The sequence below is a fragment of the Pristis pectinata genome, chromosome 5, assembly GCF_009764475.1.
Source record: "Pristis pectinata isolate sPriPec2 chromosome 5, sPriPec2.1.pri, whole genome shotgun sequence".
NCBI classification, from domain to species: Eukaryota; Metazoa; Chordata; class Chondrichthyes; order Rhinopristiformes; family Pristidae; genus Pristis; species Pristis pectinata.
Window position 1 is genome coordinate 68,905,706 of NC_067409.1, and position 22,541 is coordinate 68,928,246.

Genomic DNA, 22,541 nt, shown 5'->3' on the forward strand with positions numbered 1-22,541 from the left:
CCTCCACACCAGAGAAAACAACCCAAGTTTGTCTGACCTCTCCTCAAAGCACATACTTTAATCCAGCCAGCATCCTGGTAAACCTCTTCTGCACCCTCTCCAAAGCCTCAATATCCTTCCTTTAATGGGGCAACCAGAACTGAATGCAATACTCCAGATGTGGCCTAACTAGAGTTTTATAAAGCTGCCACATAACTTTCCGAATCTTGAACTCAGTGCCTCAACTAATATGCCATATGTCTTCTTTACCGCCCTATCAACTTGTTCAGCTACTTTCAGGGAGCTACAGACTTGCACCCCAAGATCCTTCTGTAAATCAACACTGTTAAGGGTCCTGCCATTAACTGTGTACTGTCCCTTTACATTTGATCTCCCAAAGCGCAGCACCTCACATTTGGCCGGATTAAATACCATTTTTCCACCCATATGTACAACTGATCTACATCCCACTCTATCCTTTGGCAATCTTCAACGCTATCCACAGCACCACTAACCTTTGTATTGTCTGCGAACTTACTAACCCACCCATCTACATTTTCATCCAGGTCATTTATATATATGACAAACAGCAGAGGTCCCTGCGAAACACCACTAGTCACAGACCTCCAGTCAGAATAAGTCCCATTGACTACTACCCTCTGTCTTCTAGGAGCAAGACAATTCTGAATTCAAATGGCCAAGTTACCATGGATCGTAATCTTCTTGATGAGCCTACCATGTGGGACCTTGTCAAACGCCTTACTAAAATTATGGAGGCAACATCCACAGCTCCACCTTCATCACCTCCTCGGACAAACTCAATCAAGTTAGTAGACATGACTTGCCCCGCACAAAGTCATGTTGACCATCCCTAATTAGGCCATGGCTCTCCAAATGCTCATAAATCCTATCTCTAAGAACCCTCAATTACTTCCCTACCACTGATGTGAGACTTACCAGCCTGCAGTTACCAGGACTATCCCCATTTCCTTAAACAACAGAACAACATTAGCTACTCATCAGTCCTCCAGGACCTCATCTGCGGATAGAGAGGACAGGAGATCTTGGTTAAGGCCCCAGCAATCTCATCTCTTTCCTCTCTCAATAATCTGGGATTTATCCCGTCAGGCCCTGGGGATTTATCCATCTTGTTCTTCAAGAGACCCAACACTACTTCTTCCTTAATCTCAAAATGCCCTAGCATATTAGCATGCTCCACATTAATCTCACAATCTTCTACTTTCTTCTCTCTGGTAAATATCTACACAAAGTAATTTAGGACCTCACCCATATCCGCCACCTCCAAGCACGTTCCCTCCTTTGTCCCCGAGAGGTCCTACCCCCTCCCTAGTTATCCTTTTGCTGTTAATGTAGGTGTAGAATGCCTTGGTATTCTCTTTAATCCTATTTGCCAAGGACCTTTCATGGCCCCTCCTGGCTCTCCTAATTCCCTTCGAATTCTCTTCTAGCTTCTTTATAATCCTCAAGAGCCCTGTTTGCTTTAAGCTTCCTAAATCTTGCACTTTCCTTTTGTTGAGATAGAGAAGGAGGTCGTGTTGGGTCTCTTGGATAAGTCCCCCGGGCCTCATGGAATATACCCCAGGTTATTGAGAGAGGCAAGAGATTGCTGGAGCCTTGACCAAGATCTTCACGTCCTCCCTAACCATAGGTGAGGTCCTGAGTACTGGTGAGTAGCTGATGTTGTTCCATTGTTCAAGAAGGGAAATCAATTAAGGGTAGAGCTGTGAATTTGTCTAGATGGATTTTAATTAGGCATTTGACAAGGTCCCTCATGGTAGGCTCATCAAGATTAGGATGCCTGGGATCCACAGTAACGTGACCATTTAGATTCAGAATTGACTTGCCCATAGAAGAGAGGATACTGGTCGATGGGACTTATTCTGGTTGGAGGTCCATGGCTGGTAGTATTTCGGAGGGATCCTTACTGGGACCTCTGCAGATTGTGATATATATGATTTGGATGGAAATATAGATGGGTGGGTGAGTAAGTTTGCAAACGGCACAAATATTGGTGGTTATGTGGATAGTGTAGAAGATTGCCAAAGAATACAGCGTGATATAGATCAGTTGCAGATATGGGCATAGAAATGGCAGATGAAGTTTAATCCGGCAAAATGTGAGGTGTTGCATTTTGGGAGATCAAATGTAAAGGGACAGTACACAGTTAATGGCAGAACCCTTAACAGTGTTGATATATAAAAGGATCTCAGGGTGCAAGTCCATAGCTCCCTGAAAGAGGCTGCACAAGTTGATAATGTAGTTAGGGTGGCGTATGGCATATTTGCCTTTATTAGTTGAGGCAATGAGTTCAAGATTTGGGAAGTTGTAGCTTCATAAAACTCTGGTTAGGCCACATCTGGAGTATTGCATTCAATTCTGGTTGCCCTATTATAGGAAGGATGTGAAGGCTTTGGAGAGGGTGCAGAAGATGTTTACCAGGATGCTGCCTGGATTAGAGGGCACATGCTATAAGGAGACACTGAACAAACTTGGGTTGTTTTCCCTGGAATGGCTGAAGCGGAGGGTAGACCTGTTAGAAGTTTAAGATTATGAGAGGCAAAGATAGAGTAGACATCTTTTCCCCCAGGGCAGAAATGTCTAATGCTAGAGGGCATGTATTTAAGGTGAGAGTGTCTAAATTCAAAAGGAGGTGTGCAGGGCAAGAAGGGTGGGTGCCTGGAATGCACTGCCAGCAGTGGTGGTGGGGGGAAATATGATAGAGGTGTTTAGATAGGCACGTGAACGTGCAAAGAATGGATATGGACATTGTGTAGGCAGAAGGTATTAGTTTAGGTGTTCAATTACTAACTTAGTTAGTTCAGCTCAATACTATGTTCTATAGAGGGATATGTGGGAGGAAGGGGTTAGATAGTTTTAGGTGAGGTTTAAAGGTTGGCACAACATTGTGGGCCAAAGGGCCTCTATTGTGCTGTACTGTTCTATGTACAACTGAAAGGCTTGTTCCAATGCTGTACTATTCTATGGTTCTATTCAATTCAACACTGACAAAAACCATTAAAACTTATGGCAAAAGTGCTGTTTTACTAATCAAAAATGTGAAATTAACAGATTTTAACATTGATTCAGCATTTTAAAAAGTTTATTAAAATTAATCCTTTGAGCCAAACATATTTTCTATAGTTCCCAGCTAGACACAAAGTAGAGCAGAGGAAAGCATTTTAAAAAGGCTCATTTACAGTCTGCTATGGACTTGTTTAGATTCAATACCATATATTTGCATTGAGTCACTGCCAAATAGAGTAATGCAGAATTAATTTTAAACTGAAACAGAAACTGCTGAAAACACTCAGCAGGTCAGACAGCATCTGCGGTAGGAAAAAGAGTTAACCTTTCAGGCCTGAGACTGGGAAAGGGAGGAATACAACTTAGTTCCCAGTAGCAGGGAAGGTGGAGGAGGAAACCTCTCTGATAGAGGAAGACTAGATAACCTAATGTGGCAGTTGGAAGCCTATTATGTTCCTTGTCTGTGTAATGCTAATAGTAAGACAATGGGACCTGCCCAGCAGGCCAGACAATACCAATAGAAAGAGAAAAACTGAGCCAACATGATAAATGGCCAGGTCTGAAACAGACAGAAAGAGCAAATTACCGAGTCGGCAGATTTGATATGGAGCCCAGAGGTTGCAAGGTACCCAGGCAGAAGATGAGATGTTGTTCCTCAAGCCTGCATTGGGCCTCATTGTAAAATGGAATTTTATCCCAACAAGTTTGAGGTGATGCATTTTGGGAAGTCAATGTTGAACGAACAACGTTCCTCAGTGCTGAGGGGTCCAAGTCCAGAGTTCACTGAAATTGACAACACAGATAGATAGGGCAGTGAAGACATATGGCATGCTTGCCATCACAGGTCAGGGAATAGAATAAAAGAACTGGGAGGTTATGTTGCAAATTTACAAAACATTGGTTAGACCACACTTGGAGTACTGTGAAGAAGAGGTTAGGAGGGCTATTGGAATCCCAGAGCTGTTGAGGGTTCTGATATATAAAACTCAGATCAAGGTAGACAGCACCAAACTTTTTTCCTTAGAGTTGAACAAAATGGGAGGACATGCATTTAGATTGAGGGGCAAGAGATTTAGAGAGGATCTGAGGGGGACCTTTTTCACCCAGAGAGCAGTGAGTACCTGGAATACATTGCTGGAGAGAGTGGTGGAAGCAGAGTGGCTTTTAAGGGTATGGATGAGCACTGGAATCACAGAGTTATAGAAGGCTGTGGGCCAAGTGCTGAAAAATGGGATTAACATGGATGTTTGGTATAGACATGGCGGGCCGAATGGCCCATTTCCATGCTCTGACTCCATACATTATTGCTGTACATTTTCATCATGACCCCATAATAAACAGTCCGTTGTGTCAAGCAAACTAAATCAATTCGTCAGTTTTCTTGAGTTCCTTCAGTTTCAGAATCTCCAATTTCAGCAACCCAACTTCCTAAAAACAAAAATAAAAATGCAAATTAACAACATAATACATGCTAAAGTGTGGAACAACCATCACACTCCAAGTGACAAGTGGAGGGAGGCACAGAAAAGTACATTTCATTGACTCAGTTATACAGTATACAGCAGTTACATTTGAACAAAGGTGGATAAGGTTGATGGGAACTTGCAAAGTATGTTTCTTTATGATATAGGAGGCCATTCAGTCCATCGAGTCAATGCCAGCTCAGAGAGCAATTTCATTCCGTTAATTTCCCGTCACTGATTTACCCTGCATCCTACCACTCACCTACACATCAGGGCCAATTAACCTAGCAATGTTTTCCTATCGATAGGCATGATCCAACCCGTTGACATAGAGCACTTTCACTAAAGAAATCAGGATTCCCATTTCTTATATGGATCCTTTCAACTTTGTGGATTCATATGTATATTGGATGAAGACAGCTTATGTTGAAAGGTTCAGTCATGCCCACCAACTCCCCTCCTCCCCCCAAATCAATTAGCCTCAATCGAAGACTCAGAATTGATGGCAAATTAGGCAGAGTACAGGAGGGCAACACAGTGCCCACTGATATCAATGTCATTGTCATAAGGGAGCATCCTGGATAAACGAATGTAATTTCCTACACAAACACTGAAAAAGGCAAGTGATCAATGTTCCAACAAAATGTTCCCAATAATAAATCTGATATTTTTCAGTTTTAAGAAATTGTACCTCACAGAGTTGAGCATTTTCTTTCTTGACTTTAACCAAATATTGAATTTTTTGATGCAAGTTCTTGTGTCCTACCAGCTTTCCGTTCTCTTCAACAAGTCTGGCTACTTGGCTCCGAAGAGTGTTAACCTCCTGCAGTTTTACAAAAGTGTAGCACATATTTTCAAAAATGTTAGGAAATGAGAAAAACTATTTTGTGGCTTATTAAACTACATGAAACACTTCATCGCTTCAGAGATAAGTGGTGCACAATACTTTCATACATGAAATCTGGCTACAAAATAACCCACATGGATCCAACAAAGCCTCTTGTAGGCTGGCTATAAAGATTCTGTATGAAAGGAGGTTTCAATAACCCAATTCTTAGTGGACTTGCATTTACATTAAAATCCCTCAATGTCATCACGGTCAGATAAGCTATAAAAGATGGTGTATGTGTGAAAACAATGGAAGCATCTCACTGATCAGCAGAGGACAGGTGCTTCTACGATTTGCTTTGACCCTGCTGTCATTATAATAATACTTGACTGAAATGTAAACTCCCAATGCCTATAGTCTTCATGTTGATAGAACATAGAAAAACTACAGTACAATTCAGGCCCTTTAGCCCACAAAGCTGCGCCGAACATGTCCCCACCCTAGAAACTACCAGGCTTACCCATAGCCCTCTATTTTTCTCAGCTCCATGTACCTATCTAACAGTCTCTTAAAAGACCCTATCGTTTCCGCCTCCACCACCATTTCTGGCAGCCCATTCCATGTACTCACCACTCTCTGAGTAAACAGCTTACCCCTGACATCTCCTCTATATCTACTTCCGAGCACCTTAAACCTGTGTCCTCTTGTGGCCACCAATTCAGCCCTGGGGAAAAGCCTCTGACTATCTACCCTATCAATACCTCTCATCATCTTATACACCTCTATCGGGTCCCCCCTCATCCTCCATCTCTCCAAGGAGAAAAGGCCGAGTTCCCTCAACCTGCTTTCATAAGGCATGCTCCGCATTCCAGGCAGCATCCTTGTAAATCTCCTCTGCACCCTCTCTATGGCTTCCACATCTTTCCTGTAGTAAGGCAACCAGAACTGAGCACAATACGCCAAGTGGGGTCTGACCAGGGACCTATATAGCTGCAACAATACCTCACGGCTCCTAAATTCAATTCCCCGACTGATGAAGGACAATACACCATATGCCTTCTTAACCACAGAGTCAACCTGCTCAGCCGCTTTGAGCGCCCTAGGGACTTGGATCCCTCTGATCCTCCACACTGCCAAGAGTCCTACCATTAATACTATATTCTGCCAACATATTTGACCTACCAAAATGAACCACTTCACACTTAGCTGGGTTGAACTGCATCTGTCACTTCTCAGCCCAACTCTGTATCCTATCTATGTCCCTCTGTAACCTCTGACAGCCCTCCAAACTATCCACAACACCCCCAACCTTCGTGTCATCCGCAAACTTACTAACCCACCCCTCCACTTCCTCATCCAGGTCATTTATAAAAATCACGAAGAGCAAGGGTCCCAGTACAGATCCCTGAGGTACACCACTGGTCACTGACCTCCACTCAGAATACGACCCTTCAACAACCACTCTTTGCCTTCTGTGGGCCAGCCAGTTCTGGATCCACACTGCAATCTCCCCTTGGATCCCACGTCTCCTCACCTTCTCCATAAGCCTCGCATGGGGTACCTTACCAAACGCCTTGCTGAAATCCATATACACTATATCTACTGCTCTCCCTTCATCGATGTGCTTAGTCACATCCTCAAAAAATTCAATCAGGCTGGTAAGACAGGACCTACCCTTGACAAAGCCATGCTGACTATTCCTAATCATATTAAACTTCTCCAAATGTTCATAAATATGCACACAAAATTTAAACCAAGTAAAACATGTATTAACAAATTCCATCGGTGCATACTTGATTCAAAAAGGGATTTACAACTCGAGTAAACAGCAGATATACACTAGATTAACAATCTATAGACCTCAGTTCAAACTAGCATGGCAGCTGTGGATTTAAACCCAGTTAATGGCCTGGATTTTTTCAATCAAAACAGCTGGTCAAAGCAATGGTGACTACAAAACTACTGGATTGATTTTAAAACCCATCAGGATCACTAATGCCCTCCAGGAGGACAAATCTGGTGTTCTTAAAAACAAAGTGTTGGAAAACAGGTCAGGCAGCATAGTCATACAGCATGGAAACAAGCCCTTTGGCCCAGCTCGTCCATGCCAACTGTGTTGCCCAGCGAACTGGTCCCATCTACTCGTGTTTGGCCCATAGCCCTCAACCTCTTTCATTCGTGTACTTATCTAGATGGCTTCTAAATGTTGTTAATATGCCCACCTCAGCCACTATTTCTGATAGCTCATTCCAAATACGCACTATACTCAATGCCCTGACCAATGAAGGCCAGCATGCCAAATGCCTTCTTCACCACACTGTTTCTCTGTGACACCACTTTCAGCAAACTATACACTTGCACTCCTAGGTCCCTCTGTTCCATAACACTCCCCAGGGGCCCTACCATTCACTGTACAAGTCCTACCCTGGTTTGATCTTCCAAAATGCAATACCTCACATTTACCTGGATTGAAAGCCATTTACCAATCCTTATCCCACATACCTAGCTGATCAAGATCCTCCTGTAATTTTTCATAACCTTCTACACTATCTGCAACACTACCTATTTTAGTATCATCCGCAAACTTACTAACCATGCCTTGTACATTCACATCCAAATTGTTTATAAAATTACAAACAATAAAGGGTCCCAGCACGGACCCCTATGGCACACCACTAGACACAGGCCTCCAAGTCCGAGAGAAACAACCCTCAACTATCACCCTCTGCTTCCTATCACCGAGCCAATTACAAATCCAATCCGCCATCTCCCCCTGGATCCCATGCGATCTAACCTTCCAGACTAGCCTGCCTTGAGGGATCTTTTGAAAAGCCTTGCTAAAGTCCATATAGACAACATCCACTGCCCTACCCTTGTCTACCATCTTGGTTACCTCCTTGAAGAACTGCAAGGGCTTTGTCAGACATGACTTACCACACACAAAGCCATGCTGACTGTCCTGAAGTATCCGTGGAAGAAAGCAAGTTATAGGCAACCCCGCATAACGGCCATTCAGGTTATGGAAATTCACCCTTATTGAATTCACAAATTACTACCCCAAAATTTGTGATACAGAATGAAATTCACTCAGAGAATTTGTGAAAAAAATTTTTTTTTTTTAAAAACTCGTCTTTCCCGACTCGTGCAGACAACTCAGCTTTGCATTACGGAAAATCACGGTACAGACCGTTTTCAAGGAATACATTAACCCCACCCACACCACCACCTAATGTGGGGGGGTGGGGGGGGGGGCGGGGGTCGCTTGTACTTCATTTCCAGTGTTTTGTTCTTATTTCAGGATTCCAGCATCTGCAGTTTTGACATTTTCAATCCGCTGTCCTTACCGACTCTGAGCTATGTAATTCCACACCTGCAACTGTTCTTGGAGATGGCCCAGCAAGCCCCACTGTTCAGGGGCAATGAGGGATGTGCACTAAATGCTGTCCTGCCAGCATCCACACCCTTAAATATGAATATCCATTCTGACAAAGGGTCTTCAACCTGAAACATTAACTCTATTTCTCTTCCCACAGATGTGGCCTGACCTGCTGAGTATTTCCAGCATTTTCTATAATTTAAAAAAGATATTGTGCAAGGACATTGTCTTCTGAACAGAATGTGCTGAAATTATTTCAAGACGTCAGAGTGTTGTACAGCCCTTCACCTCAACTCTTCCATGCCAACCAAAGTCCCTACCTGAGCTAGTCCCATTTTGCCTGCATTTGGCCCATATCCCTCGAAATCTTTCCTATCCATGTAACTGTCTACATATCTTTTCAACATTGTAATTGTACCCATCTCTACCACATCCTCTGGCAGCTCATTCCGTATACCCATCACTGTGTGGAAAACTTGCCCCTCAGGTCCCTTTTAAATCTTTCCCCTCACTTTAAACCTATGCCCTCCAGTGTTAGACTCCCCTACCCAGGGGAAAAGACTGTGACCATCCACCTTATCTATGACCATCATAATTTTATAAACCTCAAGGTCACCCCTCAGCCTCCTTCACTCCAGGGAAAACAGTCCCACGCTATCCTGTCTCTCCCTGTAACTCAAGCCTTCCAGTCCTGGTAACATCCTTGTGAATCTTTTTGCACCCTCTCTAGCTTAGTTACATCGTTCCTATAGCATGATGACCAGGACTGTACACAATACTCCAAATGCGCTCTCACCAATGTCTTATACAGCTGTAACATAACATCCCAACTCCTGCGCTCAATGCCTTCACCGATGAAGGCAAGAGTGCCATTTGCCTTGTTCACCACCCTGTCTACCTGTATCTCCACTTTCAGGGAACTACGTACTTGTAGGTCCAGTTTTCAGTTCTATAATATTTCTCAAAAATCCATCATTTCACATTCCACCTGACATCCCTTGGCCCACTTTCCCAGGTGATTTATATCTCGTTGTGACCTTAGACAACCCTCTTCACTGTTCACTGTACCAATTTTGGTGTTATCCACAAAGTTACTAATCATGCCACCTACATTCTCATCCAAACCATTATATGACAAACAAGAGACCCAGAACCAATCACTGAAGCACACCACTGGTCATAGGCCTTCAATCTGGAAAAGTCTCTGCCTCCTTCCACCAAACCAATTTTGTATCTAATTGGTTAGCTCATCCTGGATCCCATGTGATGCAGCCTTCTAGACCAGCCATGACCTGGTCAAAGGCCTTGCTAAAGTCCATGTAGCAACATCTACTACCCTGCCCTCATCAATCCTCGTGACCAGCTCTTTAAAAAAAAAACCTTAAATTTGTGAGGCATGATATCCCGTTCACAAAACCACGCTGGCTATCCCTAATTAGACCTTGCCATTCCAAATGAATCTCCTCCAGCAAGTTCCCACCACCCAACAGCAGGGCTTGCTGGGCCATCTCCAAGAACATTTGTGGGTGTGGAATTATGTAGCCCAGAGTCAGTAAGGAAAATGTCAAAACTGCAGATGCTGGAATCCTGAAATAAGAACACTTCAAGACTTTCTCTTTCATAATTACCCAGCTAAGTTTCTCTTTCTCCTCATTTGCTGATTCGAGAGCCGATCGAAACACTTCTTTCTCACTGAAGGTTTTCACTTCTAAACTCCTGGTGCGTTCAAGTTCCTCTTGGTACTCTGTAATGCTGCGCTGAATAGATTCCAATGACGTTTTATTCACAGTTAATCTGAACAAAGATAAGAGATGGTATAGAGTCATAGAGCCATACCAAAAAAGGCCCTGTGGCCCAATTCGTTCATGCTGACCAAGTTGCCTGACTGAGTTAGTCCCATTTGCCTGTTTGACACATTTGCCTCTAAAGTTCTTTTTTATCCATGTACCTGTCCAAATGTCTTTTAAATATCATAATTGTACCCACCTCTACCCACTTCCTCTGGCAGCTCATTCTATAAACCCATCACCACCTGTGTGGAAAAAGTTGCCCTTCAGGTCCATTTTAAAATCTTTCCAATCTCACTTTAAACCCATGCCCTCAAGTTTTTGACTCCCTTTCTTTGGGAAAAGACTGTCTATTCACCTTATCTATGCCCCTCATGATATTATAAACCTCCTGTGCTCCAAGGAAAAAAGTCAAGCCCTATCCAGCCTCTCTTATAACTCAAGCCCTCCAGCTCCAGTAAGATCCTCGTAAAGTTTTTTGCACCTCTCCAGTTTAATGACATCCTTCCTATAGCAGGACAACCAGAACTGTATGCAGTACTCCAAATGTAGCCTTGCCAACACCTCGTATGGCTGTAACATGATGTCCCAACTCCTGTACTTAGTATCCTGACCAACGAAGGCAAGCTTGTCAAAAACCTCCTTCACCACCCTGTCTACCTGTGTTGTCACTTCCAAGGAATTATTTACCTGTACCCCTAAATCCCTCTGTTCTACAAAACTCCCAGAGCCCTAACATTTACTGTGCATGCCCTGCTCTGGTTTGTCTTACCTAAATGCAACACCTCACATTTATCCGAATTATACTCCATCTGCCATTCCTCAGCACACTGAACCAGTTGATTAAAATCCTTTTGTAATCTTCACTGTCCACTACATCACCAATTTTAGAGATGGTATATGTAATTTAGGAGCACAATTCCTGGTGAAGAAATTGCATCAAACTTGTGCAGCATTTGTAGTTATTTTTAAAACTTTATTCATACAGCCCGGTAACAGGCCCTTCCGGCCCAACAAGCCCACGCCACCCAATTACACCCATGTTAATCTACTAACCCGCACATCTTTGGAATGTGGGAGGAAACCAGAGCACCTGAAGGAAAGCCATGCAGTCATGGGGAGAACATACAAACTCCTTACAGGCAGCAGCGGGAATTGAACCCCAATCATTGGCGTTGTAATAGCGTTACACTAACCGCTACGCTACTGTGCCGCCTAAGCCTTTCATATCCACGTACCTGTCTAAATGCCTTTTAAATGCTGTAATTGTACCTTCCTCAGGTAGCTCATTCTATATTCTGACCACGCTGTGAAAAAGTTGCTGCTCTGATCCCCTTTAAATCTTTCCCCTCTTATCTTAAACTTATGCCCTCTAGTTTTAGACTCCCTATCTATCCCATCTATGCCCATCATAATTTTATAAACTTCTATAAAAGGTCATCACCCATCCTATCCAGTTTCTCCTTATAACTCAAGCCCTCCAGTCACAGCAACATCCCTATTAATCTTTTCTTTTCTGCATCCTCTCCAGTTTAATCACATCCTTTCCCATAGTGTGGCAACCAGAACTGCACACAATACAGTTTCACCAATGTCTTGTACAGTTGTAATATGACCTCCCAACTCTTTGTACCCAGTGCCCTGGCCGATGAAGGCAAGGATACCATATGCCTTCTTTACCACCTTGTCTACCTGTGTCTCCACTTACAGGGAACTATGTACCTGTACCCCTTGGTCTCTCTGTTCAACAACACTCTCCAAGGCCCTACCATTTTCTGTGTATGTCCTACCTTGGTTTAACTTCCCAAAAGGCATCTCTTCACACTTGTCCGAGTTAAATTCGGACAAGTGCGAAGAGATACCTTTTGGGATCTCTTCACACTTGCCTTTTAAATTGCTCACTTTCCAGTTCATCTTGGATCCTGTCGTAACCTTAGAAAACATTTCCACTGTCCACCACACCACCAATTTTGGTGTCATCCACAAACTTGCGCATCATACCACCTCATTCAAAATTACATGAGACAAACAGGGTTTCCAGTCAGCACAGATCCCTGAAGCACACCATTGGTCACAGGCTTCCAATCTGAAAAACAACCCTTCACTACCACTCTGTCTCCTTCGACGAAGCTAATTTTGTATCCAAATGGCTAGCGCACCCTGGATTCCATGTGATCTAACCTTCTGGACCAGCCTACCAAGTGGGACCTTGTCAAAGGCCTTGCTAAAGTCCACGTATTCAATGTCTACCACCCTGCCCTTGTCCCTGAACTCTCCCTATCTCACTTTTAAAAGACTCCCACTTGGCAGACATCCCTTTACCTGAAAACAGCCTCTCCCAATCAACCTCTGCAAGCTCCTGTGACAATATCAGGTTCTCTCCTGGCCACTCTAACTCAGTCACATGTGCCATTATCAATCTGTCAACAAATATTACTACCGGATGTCATTAAAGAAAATACTCACTCAGCTTCCACACGTGCCAGCTTTTCTGTTAGAGCTTCCTGTAAATTTAAAATGAATATCACTTTTGTGATCACACAATAGTAGCATCTTTAATAGCCATCTTTGTTTAAAGGCATTTCCAAGTCCACAGGTTTTACACTGAACAATAAATAGATTCACGTCACCATTTCTTCCCTGAACCAATTGCCAAATGTTCTTCCCCTCACTGGAGGATTTCTACCCTCATGTTGATACTGTGTGCTTTACATGCACAACATAAGAACATCCATGCATTGAAAAGGGTTTGCACATACAAAAGTGAACACACTTAATTCCACTGACTCCTTGCTGGGGTAAAGTTTCATGGGTGTTGGACATGATATGTTATCTCACCAATTACCTATTAAACCTAAGTCAGGATCATTACAAGATCAGTTGTCCTCAGAAGGTACTGCCAGACAACAACCAAGAAACAACCCAATTTTCCTTTCTAACTCAAGTACACAGAGGCCAAGTTTAATACTTCTACCCCATCCCCAGCTGAGATCAGAGAAATAAGGCCTGTCTCCATGCATTTTGGCCCATCAAGTCCACACTGACCACCTAATATACACCTATATCAACCACCTATATACACCAGTCCTACACTCATCCCATTTCTTATTCTCCCCACAGACCCATCATCTTCCCCCAGATTCTACCACTTACCCCCCACACACCAACATAATTTACCTACCAACCTGCACGTTTTTGGGATGCGAGAGGAAACCAGGGTGCCTGGAGGAAACCCACACAGTCACAGGGAGAAATGCAAACTCCACACAGACAGCACCCAAGATCAGAATTGAGCCCATGTCTCTGCTCCACCAGCTGCTGCACCGTGCTGCAGTCATCATGTCCACTCAACTCTGACACAAGCAGCCTTCCCCTTATTAGGTTACAGCTCAAGTTTCTGGAAAGACTGAACTATTACAAGCTTCCCTGATAGGCTCCCTTAGCCCCCATTACCCTCTCCCCCACAGTCCTTGTCCTGAAATCCTACATTGCTTTCTGCATTCACCCAGCGAGTTACAACAGATTAACTGATTACAACAGATTGACAGGGAATACACACAGGCCTGCTACCGGACCATATGAAATCACAATTTATTGTCTCAAGACACAGAAGGAAGCCATTCACCACAGGTGTGTACAATTCCCCTGTAGTATATATCCAATTCCCTTCTGAAAGTCCTGATCAACTTGCGGTCACCCAGCAGCAAATTCTGGATCATAACCAGCCTGTGCATAAAGTACTTCTCCCTCACTTCCCTCCCATACCTTTTGCCCAAAATTATAAGTCTTCACCCTTCTCTCTCCCCCACCAAGATCTTGAACCACCCACTAAACAGGAATAGCTTCCTTCCATGCACCCTTGCTAGGCCAGTTATCACTGCATCTTTTCTGCTCTCAATATAAGCATGTGAAGGAATTTAAGATAGAGGGATATGTGGGAGGAAGGGGTTAGATAGTCTTAGGAGTGGTTTGCACAACAAGGTGGGCCGAAGGGCCTGTATTGTGCTGTATTGTTCTATGGTTCAACTTTCTATGGTCCCCGTCTTATATAGTCTGACCTTGTGGCCGAAATTCCTCGTCCTTGGATCCATTCCAGCAAATCTGACCTTCACATCCTTCCACAAATGAGGTGACTAGAACTGGATGTAGTGCTCCAGGTTTGTACAGGTCCGGTCAACTAGAATCAAACACCTTAACCCAGCAGTGCGCTAGTAAAACTGGTTCCACTGGGCAGAGAAGGGTGCTTAACTCTGATGGAGATTTTTCCATGGAAACAGACTGGGAATTCTCCCTTTTGCTCTACATTGGAGAGACCAGGTCAACATTGCTTCTACAGACACTGCAGCAGCTGAATGGGAAAACCCTCTTCCACCCATCCAACCTCCTATCCCCTCCCCTGCAGAAATTTCCAACAGCATCATCACCAGATCCAAAACACAACAGCCAGGGTCTTCTCAAGCTCAACAGAGACCCAGTGTAGTTGCCCAAGAACACCTCTGCCATTAGATTTCTGAACAGTCCATGAACAATACTTCATTATTCCTCTTTTACACTTTGCTTTTTGTAATTTGTATGTACTATAGTAATTTGTATGCACTGTACTGCTGCTGCAAAACAACAAATTTCACGACATACGTCAGTGACAATAAACCTGATTTTTATTCAATTCTAGTGATTATTTGGAGTCAAGGAACAAATCACAAGTATCACCAAAGCTCAGTGGTCTGGACCAGTCTTAGGTGCTTCCACTCAGCAGTGAGTGCGGCTGTCACAAGCTGGAAGGTTTAGTTAATTACAAGACATTCTGTGCGCCCAAACCGGAAAAGATTGCTAAATTCCATAAATGAACAGTTGTATGTTAAATGGTTAGCTTTTTTCTCCCAGAGGTAGTGAATCCCTGCTCCAAGGCATGGTGGAGGACAGAACATGAGATGTACTTAAGGTGGAGATAGATAACTATTTGAGAGATTGGAGAATTGAGGGTTATGGGGAGCTGGCAGAGAAGAGGAGGCCAGTATGGATCAACCATGATCATATTGAATGGCAGAGCAGGCTTGAGGGGCCAAGTGGCCTACTTCTGCTCCTGTTTTCTTGTGTTCTTATTGATTGCCAGGACTGCACCCACCCCCCGGAAGTTTAGATGCAGAATCTCATTCCTAGTTCTACCTATGCTCTTTGTTTCTGCGTGGATTAAAAAAATGGATTCCTCCCCTCCCACTCCAACATCACCTTCTCCAGCCCTGTCAACACATCCTTAACTTTGGCACCAGCTTTTGGACCTCCAATCAAGGCGGCAAAGAACAGAATCAATCTCCCTAAGTACACTGTTCCCTTCCATTACTCAGTTCCTTTTCCTTCCTCCCATTTGAACATCTCTTGTGCCACAGGCTCTTGGTCAGACTGCTTATTCACCCTCCTGTCTGTGTTTGTGTCAGTACTGGAGGAAAGTAGTGTTAGTGTGTGCGTGTTGCCAGGTGTGTGACTTGTGTGGCTTTCATTGTGAATGGATAGATACATTGAAGCTGTGAGAGGTTTCAGTGCTGGAGAAGTATTGAGTTTGAGCGTGAGGTGGGGCATCTGCATGTTAGACAGCAATAGAGACAGTTGTTAGTTAAGCGCTGGAGGTGCCAAGCATGAAGCAATATATGCAAGTAACTGTTCAGTTGTTGGGGGTTGTAGATGCATTCACTGACCATTCATCCAAGGTTTCACCTGTTGGCATTGATCTCCTTGCCAATCTGCACCCAAATAGCACCTCATTTAAGACCTGGAGGAATTCTTGAGCTTCCATGTGTTTTTCTTGTGCTCCAATCTTTCAACCAAAAGCTCCAATGCAGCCAAGAATCTGCTGCTGTGTCTGGCTCACCAGCATTGCAGGGAACATGCTGTAAAATGTTCCCAGTAGGAGTTAATCAGTTCCTCCCTTCTGAAGATGTGCTGGATCACTTTCAGCACCATTTACAGCTGAGAAAGGAACTCCCAAAAATTACAACCTGCTATTGTGTAAATGCAAAGCAATGATTGGCTACAATCACTTCAGGAGTGGTACAGGTCCTTTGTGCATCATAATCAGAGTTCATTAAAAAGATAAATTACAAAAAAAAAATCACATGATTTTTTTAAGCAAAGAAAGAGTAATAAAGTAGTAGTACCTTGACATTTAATTCTTCTTTTAATTTCTTCTCCAACTCATTCAGACGTTGTGGCTCAGTTGTACTTTTTTTTAAACAAGATATTCATGCAATTATTTCAAACAAAAGAAATAAAAAAAATTAAAAACTGCTCTGAAGAATCTAAAAAGTCACATTTACTACCTGTAGACTAACAACTTATTTCAATAATTGAACTTATCCAAAGAATACCAGTGAGCATTACAATTCCAAGACTTATTGTGTAATATATTGCCATCTTCTCTGCTTTTGGTTTCTCCTGCCACTTCTGGTGTCAACCCATTGCTCTACCACAATATAATCAAGAGAGTGAGATTCTACTTTGCTAACACACAGAATCAGAACCTTGAAGCACAGAACCTTGAAGAACAAAGGTTGTTGAGGGGTCGTATTGGTTGTTGAAGGGTCGTATTCTGCGTGGAGGTCGGTGACCAGTGGTGTACCTCAGGGAACTGTACTGGGACCCTTACTATTTGTGATTTTTATAAATGACCTGGATGAGGAAGTGGAGGGGTGGGTTAGTAAGTTTGTGGATGACACGAAGGTTGAGGGTGTTGTGGATAGTTTGGAGGGCTGTCAGAGGTTACAGAGGGACATAGATAGGATGCAGAGTTGGGCTGAGAAGTGGCAGATGCAGTTCAACCCAGATAAGTGTGAAGTGGTTCATTTTGGTAGGTCAAATATGTTGGCGGAATATAGTCTTAATGGTAGGACTCTTGGCAGTGTGGAGGATCAGAGGGATCTTGGGGTCCGTCCATAGGACGCTCAAAGTGGCGGCGCAGGTTGACTCTGTGGTTAAGAAGGCAAATGGTGTATTGTCCTTCATCAATCGGGGAATTGAATTTAGGAGCTGTGAGGTATTGTTGCAGCTATATAGGTCCCTGGTCAGACCCCACTTGGAGTACTGTGCTCAGTTCTGGTCACCTCACTACAGGAAAGATGTGGAAGCCATAGAGAGGGTGCAGAGGAGATTTACAAGGATGCTGCCTGGGATGCGGAGCATGCCTTATGAAAGCAGGTTGAGGGAACTCGGCCTTTTCTCCTTGGAGAGACGGAGGATGAGGGGGGTCCTGATAGAGGTGTATAAGATGATGAGAGGTATTGATAGGGTAGATAGTCAGAGGCTTTTCCCCAGGGCTGAATTGGTGGCCACAAGAGGACATAGGTTTAAGGTGCTGGGGAGTAGATATCGAGGAGATGTCAGGGGTAAGTTTTTTACTCAGAGAGTGGTGAGTGTGTGGAATGGGCTGCCGGAAATTGTGGTGGAGGCTGATACGTTAGGGTTTTTCAAGAGACTGTTAGATCGGTATATGGAGCTGAGTAAAATAGAGGGCTATGGGTAAGCCTAGTAACTTCTAGGGTAGGGACATGTTCGGCACAGCTTTGTGGGCCAAAGGGCCCGAATTGTGCTGTAATTGTTCTATGTTCTAATCAATACAAACTTCTATTGAGCTGAAGACGATATTACAACAAAATGGATATTCTGATATACAATTTACAAATCTCAAAATAAGTTGTTATTTAACCCCAACGAAACTGTCTATTATGAAGTTGGGTCTAACATAGTTGGAAGTTAACTCATATACAACTTGTTGATTTTATCACCTTTGCCACCAACTCCACCTGGACTCTTTTTTTCTGAGTCTTTCTTCATCACAGGAGACAAACTATCCACTGATATCAACTATAACCTACTCTCAGTTTCTCTGTCTCTGCCGCATCTGTTCTCAAGATGAGGCTTTCTACTCTTGGACTTCTGAAACATCCTCCTTCAGGAAATGTCTTCCCCTCTGTGACCTTGATGGACTGGTGGGAGTGGGAAAGAAATAAAAGTAACTTTCCCAGATATGGGGGAGATGCCTTGGCACTGGAAAGTCGTAAATGACCCTTGTTCATTCCCAGTAACTGCAGGGGGTTAATTTAAGAGCAATGGTGAGTAAAGTTTCAAGTTAGCGCGACGCTATTACAGTGCCAGTGATCAGGGTTCGATTCCCGTCGCTGTCTGTAAGGAGTTTGTACGTTCTTCTGCGTCTGCATGGGTTTCCGCCGGGTGCTCCGGTTTCCTCCCACATTGCAAAGATGTACACGGGTAGATTAATTGGGTTTAAAATGGGCGGCGCGGACTTGTTGGGCTGGAAGGGCCTGTTACCACGCTGTAAATAAAATTTAAAAAAGCAAGAACCAGGAAAATAAATTAACTGGATCTTGGAGAAGCTAATGCTGTGGAGAATTAAAAATCTACACTCTCTGTCTCTAATTAAAAGGCAGTTTGCATCTGAAGTGAAAATTTTGATCAAGTAACTGAGAAAATTTGAAGGACATGTACAGGTTGTCTATATGGATTTAAAAAAAATTGACCAAGACTGCTTAACAATATTGAGGCTCATAGAAAGGGAGCCTTGGCATCAGCCTGGTTAAAAATTAAAACTAAAGACAAAACGGTCAATGGTTGTTTTTCTGGATAGGAGGACAATGGTATTCTCCAAGGGTCAGTACTAGGACCACTGCTTTTTTGATTTAATAATTACGGATATTGGAATAGAGAATAACATGTCAAAATTTGCCAGTGAAATTAAACATGGAATGGATTGACCACATCGTAGCTGAATGGGTAGAGAAGTGGTAGATGGAGCTTAACACCAAGAAGGACGAGCTCATGCTTCTTGGCAGAAGGGCTAGGGAGAAGCAACACAGACTAAATGGTACTGAGAGACTGAAGGATTCTGAACCTGAAACATTAATTTTCTCTTTGCACAATTGCTGCCTGACCTGTTCAGTATTTCCAGCATTTTCTATTTTAGATTTACAGCATCTGTAGTTTATTTTTTTGATTTTCAGTTCTAGTGAGTGTTCAGGAACAAAAGGGACTAGAAGTTCCTGTGCATAGATGTTTGATGGTGCAGAACATATTAAGTAGTAGTTGAAGCATCATTACAACACAAATAGGAGTAGGGCACTGAGTCCCTTGCACCTTCTCTGCCATCCAACAAGGTCTGGTTGACCGTTTATCTTTAACCACACTGTACTAAACCTATTTTCCTGGATTTTTTTTAATATCCCAAAACCTGTCTTGAATATACACAAAGACTGAGTCACCACAGCCCTTGAATAGAGAATTCCAAAGATTCCCCACTCTCTGAATAAAGAAACTTCCTCTCATTTGTCTACTCAACTCATCCCTTATTCTGAGATTATAACCCCTTGGTTCTAGACACTCCAAACAAGGGAAAGGATCTTCATTTCTACCTCATTTCTCCATAAAAACTATATTTCAATAAAATCACCTCTCACTCAAGTATAGGCTTAGTCTCTCATTGAATAGTCCACCTAATCCCAGAAATCCACCTGTGAACTCTCACTGCATTCCTACTGCAATTTTATCACACTGTTGGTATTTATAGAGCTCCAATTAGGCTACAACTAGAGTGTGGTACCTAGTTCTGATCACACTTCAGGAAGGATATGACGCTCCTTTCAGGCATAAAGGTTAAATTGGAATAACTGGGCTTGTTCTCCTTGGAGCAAAAAAGTTGAGAAGAGATTTAATGGAGGTGTCCCATGTTTAGGTAAGGTAGATAGAAGATCTGTTCCTGTTAACTTGTGGTAGAGGATAATGTGACAATTTTAACATTTTGGGATGACAGAACCATCCTTCCAACTTGCGAGTGCTGCTCTCCATTCTAGTTAATTGTCCCACAATGGCACTGCAGTGCACCCAGTAAATTTGGGCAATTCTTTCAGCTTCCTCCCCAACTCCAAAGGCACAGGATAAATACAACCTGATCTGCCACATTACTGAATTAAACTGCAATATTTTCTTTTGAAGCACTCACATTTGTACCTTTTTCATGTCCCAAAAGAATAAAATATGAAATCCAAGACTATAGCAGCTCAGTATCTACACTTCAACCCACGTTGCAAGTTGGGAATCAGACCAGGAGAATTATATTTATTAATTGCACTTTGTGCATGCATATTTATTTGTACATTTGGTAAAATTGTTGCACCGCCAAATTTGATTAGCTATAGAACTGCAGACCAATTAGTGGGCAGGCTTCTTTTTGTTATGCATAAATTGACAATTTCAATACATTTTTAAAACTATTGGCATATTTTTTTTAAAAAAAAGGAACATTGTTTCAGTCTCCTTAAGTCCAAAATATTGCCTAGAGATCTGGTATCAATCAGTAGATTATATTAGTTTCCCAATAAGTGATGCATTGCATTGGGATTTCAATTAAAAGACCTCAAAAAGAAAAACATGCCAGCTCTGGGCTTACAGGTTAAAATGTATTATTTTTGAAGAAAGCAACTTTTTAAAATGAGGAAGATATCAATGTGAAACATATTAGCTAGAGAAAAACTTATAAATCAGAACTTGGTACCTTTTCTCTGCTCTTTCGAGACGGCTCTCCAAACTCCGACAGCGTCTCTCCAAAGCATCTATTTCCAAACACTGCTTTTTCAACTCATGCAACTGGCTCTGCAATGTTCATGATGAGAAAGAAAAGAAGAATCAAAAACTGAAGCAATCCGAGATCCCTTATGCCATATTTTTGAGGGTTTTTGAAAATCACACATTTCAGAAGGGCTTGCATGGGAAGGCAAAACTGATTTTTCAGGTTGCTTCACCACAACGTTTATCATCTTCCCAGAGATTTATCTAAGTGTATACAACATTTTATCTGGTTAGTTAACGGGTTTATAGCCAAAACCACACAATTTCACAAGTGTTAATTTTGCCAATTATTGAAGAACATGTAGGGAATTGAGTAAAAGAAATCCTAATTTACTACTTCTATCATATCTAAAAGTTTCATTTTGTTTTTAAGTGATGCTGCTATCCTGCTCTAGCATTGGTACTTGTTTGTAAGAGTCACGAGTCATGGTGGTGGGTTATCATTATTTGGTTGACAGTACAGGATTTAGTTAACACCAGTCTGGTGAACATTTGCTGTGTCTTGTTATGTTAACCATAGAACCATACGGCACAATACAGGCCCTTTGGCCCACCATGTTGTGCCGCCCTTCAAACCACACCAAAGACTATCTAATCCCTTCCTCCCACATATCCCTCTAACTTAAATTCCTCCCTATGCTTATCTAACAATCTCTTGAATTTGTCCAATGTATCAGCCTCCACCACCACCCCAGACAGCGCATTCCATGCACCAACCACTCTCTGGGTGAAAAACCTCCCTCTGACATCACCCTTGAACTCCCCACCCAATACCAATAAGCCATGTCCTCTTGCTTTGAGCATTGGCGCCCTGGGAAAGAGGCGCTGGCTGTCCACTCTATCTATTCCTCTCAATATCTTGTATACCTCTATCATGTCTCCCCTCATCCTCCTTCTCTCCAATGAGAACAGCCCTAGATCCTTTAGTCTCTCCTCATAATCCATACTCTCTAATCCAGGCAGCATCCTGGTAAATCTCCCCTGCACCCTTTCCAACACCTCCACATCCTTCCTGTAATGAGGCGACCAGAACTGGACACAGTACTCTTAAGTGTGGCCTAACCAGAGTTTTGTAAAGCTGCATCATCACTTCGCGGCTCTTAAACTCGATCCCCCGACTTATGAAAGCTAACATCCCATAAGCTTTCTTAACTACCCTATCCACCTGCGAGGCAACTTTCAGTGATCTGTGGATATGAACCCCCAGATCCCTCTGCTCCTCGACACTGCCCAGAATCCTGCCATTTACCTTGTACTCCACCTTGGAGTTTGTCCTTCCAAAGTGTACTGCCTCACACTTCTCTGGATTGAACTCCATCTGCCACTTGTCAGCCCAGCTCTGCATCCCATCAATATCCCTCTGCAAGCTTCTACAGCCCTCCACACTATCCACAACACCACCAATCTTTATGTCATCTGCAAACTTGCTAACC

General features: G+C 43.0%; 1 protein-coding gene across 1 annotated transcript in view; it reads right to left on the reverse strand.

Moving 5' to 3' along the window:
- Positions 1 to 3,088: 3,088 nt before the first annotated feature.
- Positions 3,089 to 22,541, reverse strand: part of kif15 (kinesin family member 15) — a 100,896-nt gene continuing 81,443 nt past the window's right edge. The window contains exons 30-35 of the mRNA XM_052015649.1: positions 21,035 to 21,132; positions 16,632 to 16,695; positions 12,946 to 12,983; positions 10,321 to 10,486; positions 5,179 to 5,310; positions 3,089 to 4,452 (exon numbers count right to left, since the gene is read on the reverse strand). Of these exons, the coding sequence (XP_051871609.1) occupies positions 4,384 to 4,452; positions 5,179 to 5,310; positions 10,321 to 10,486; positions 12,946 to 12,983; positions 16,632 to 16,695; positions 21,035 to 21,132 (567 nt within the window). The 3' untranslated portion in view covers positions 3,089 to 4,383. The remainder of the gene's footprint in view (positions 4,453 to 5,178; positions 5,311 to 10,320; positions 10,487 to 12,945; positions 12,984 to 16,631; positions 16,696 to 21,034; positions 21,133 to 22,541) is intronic.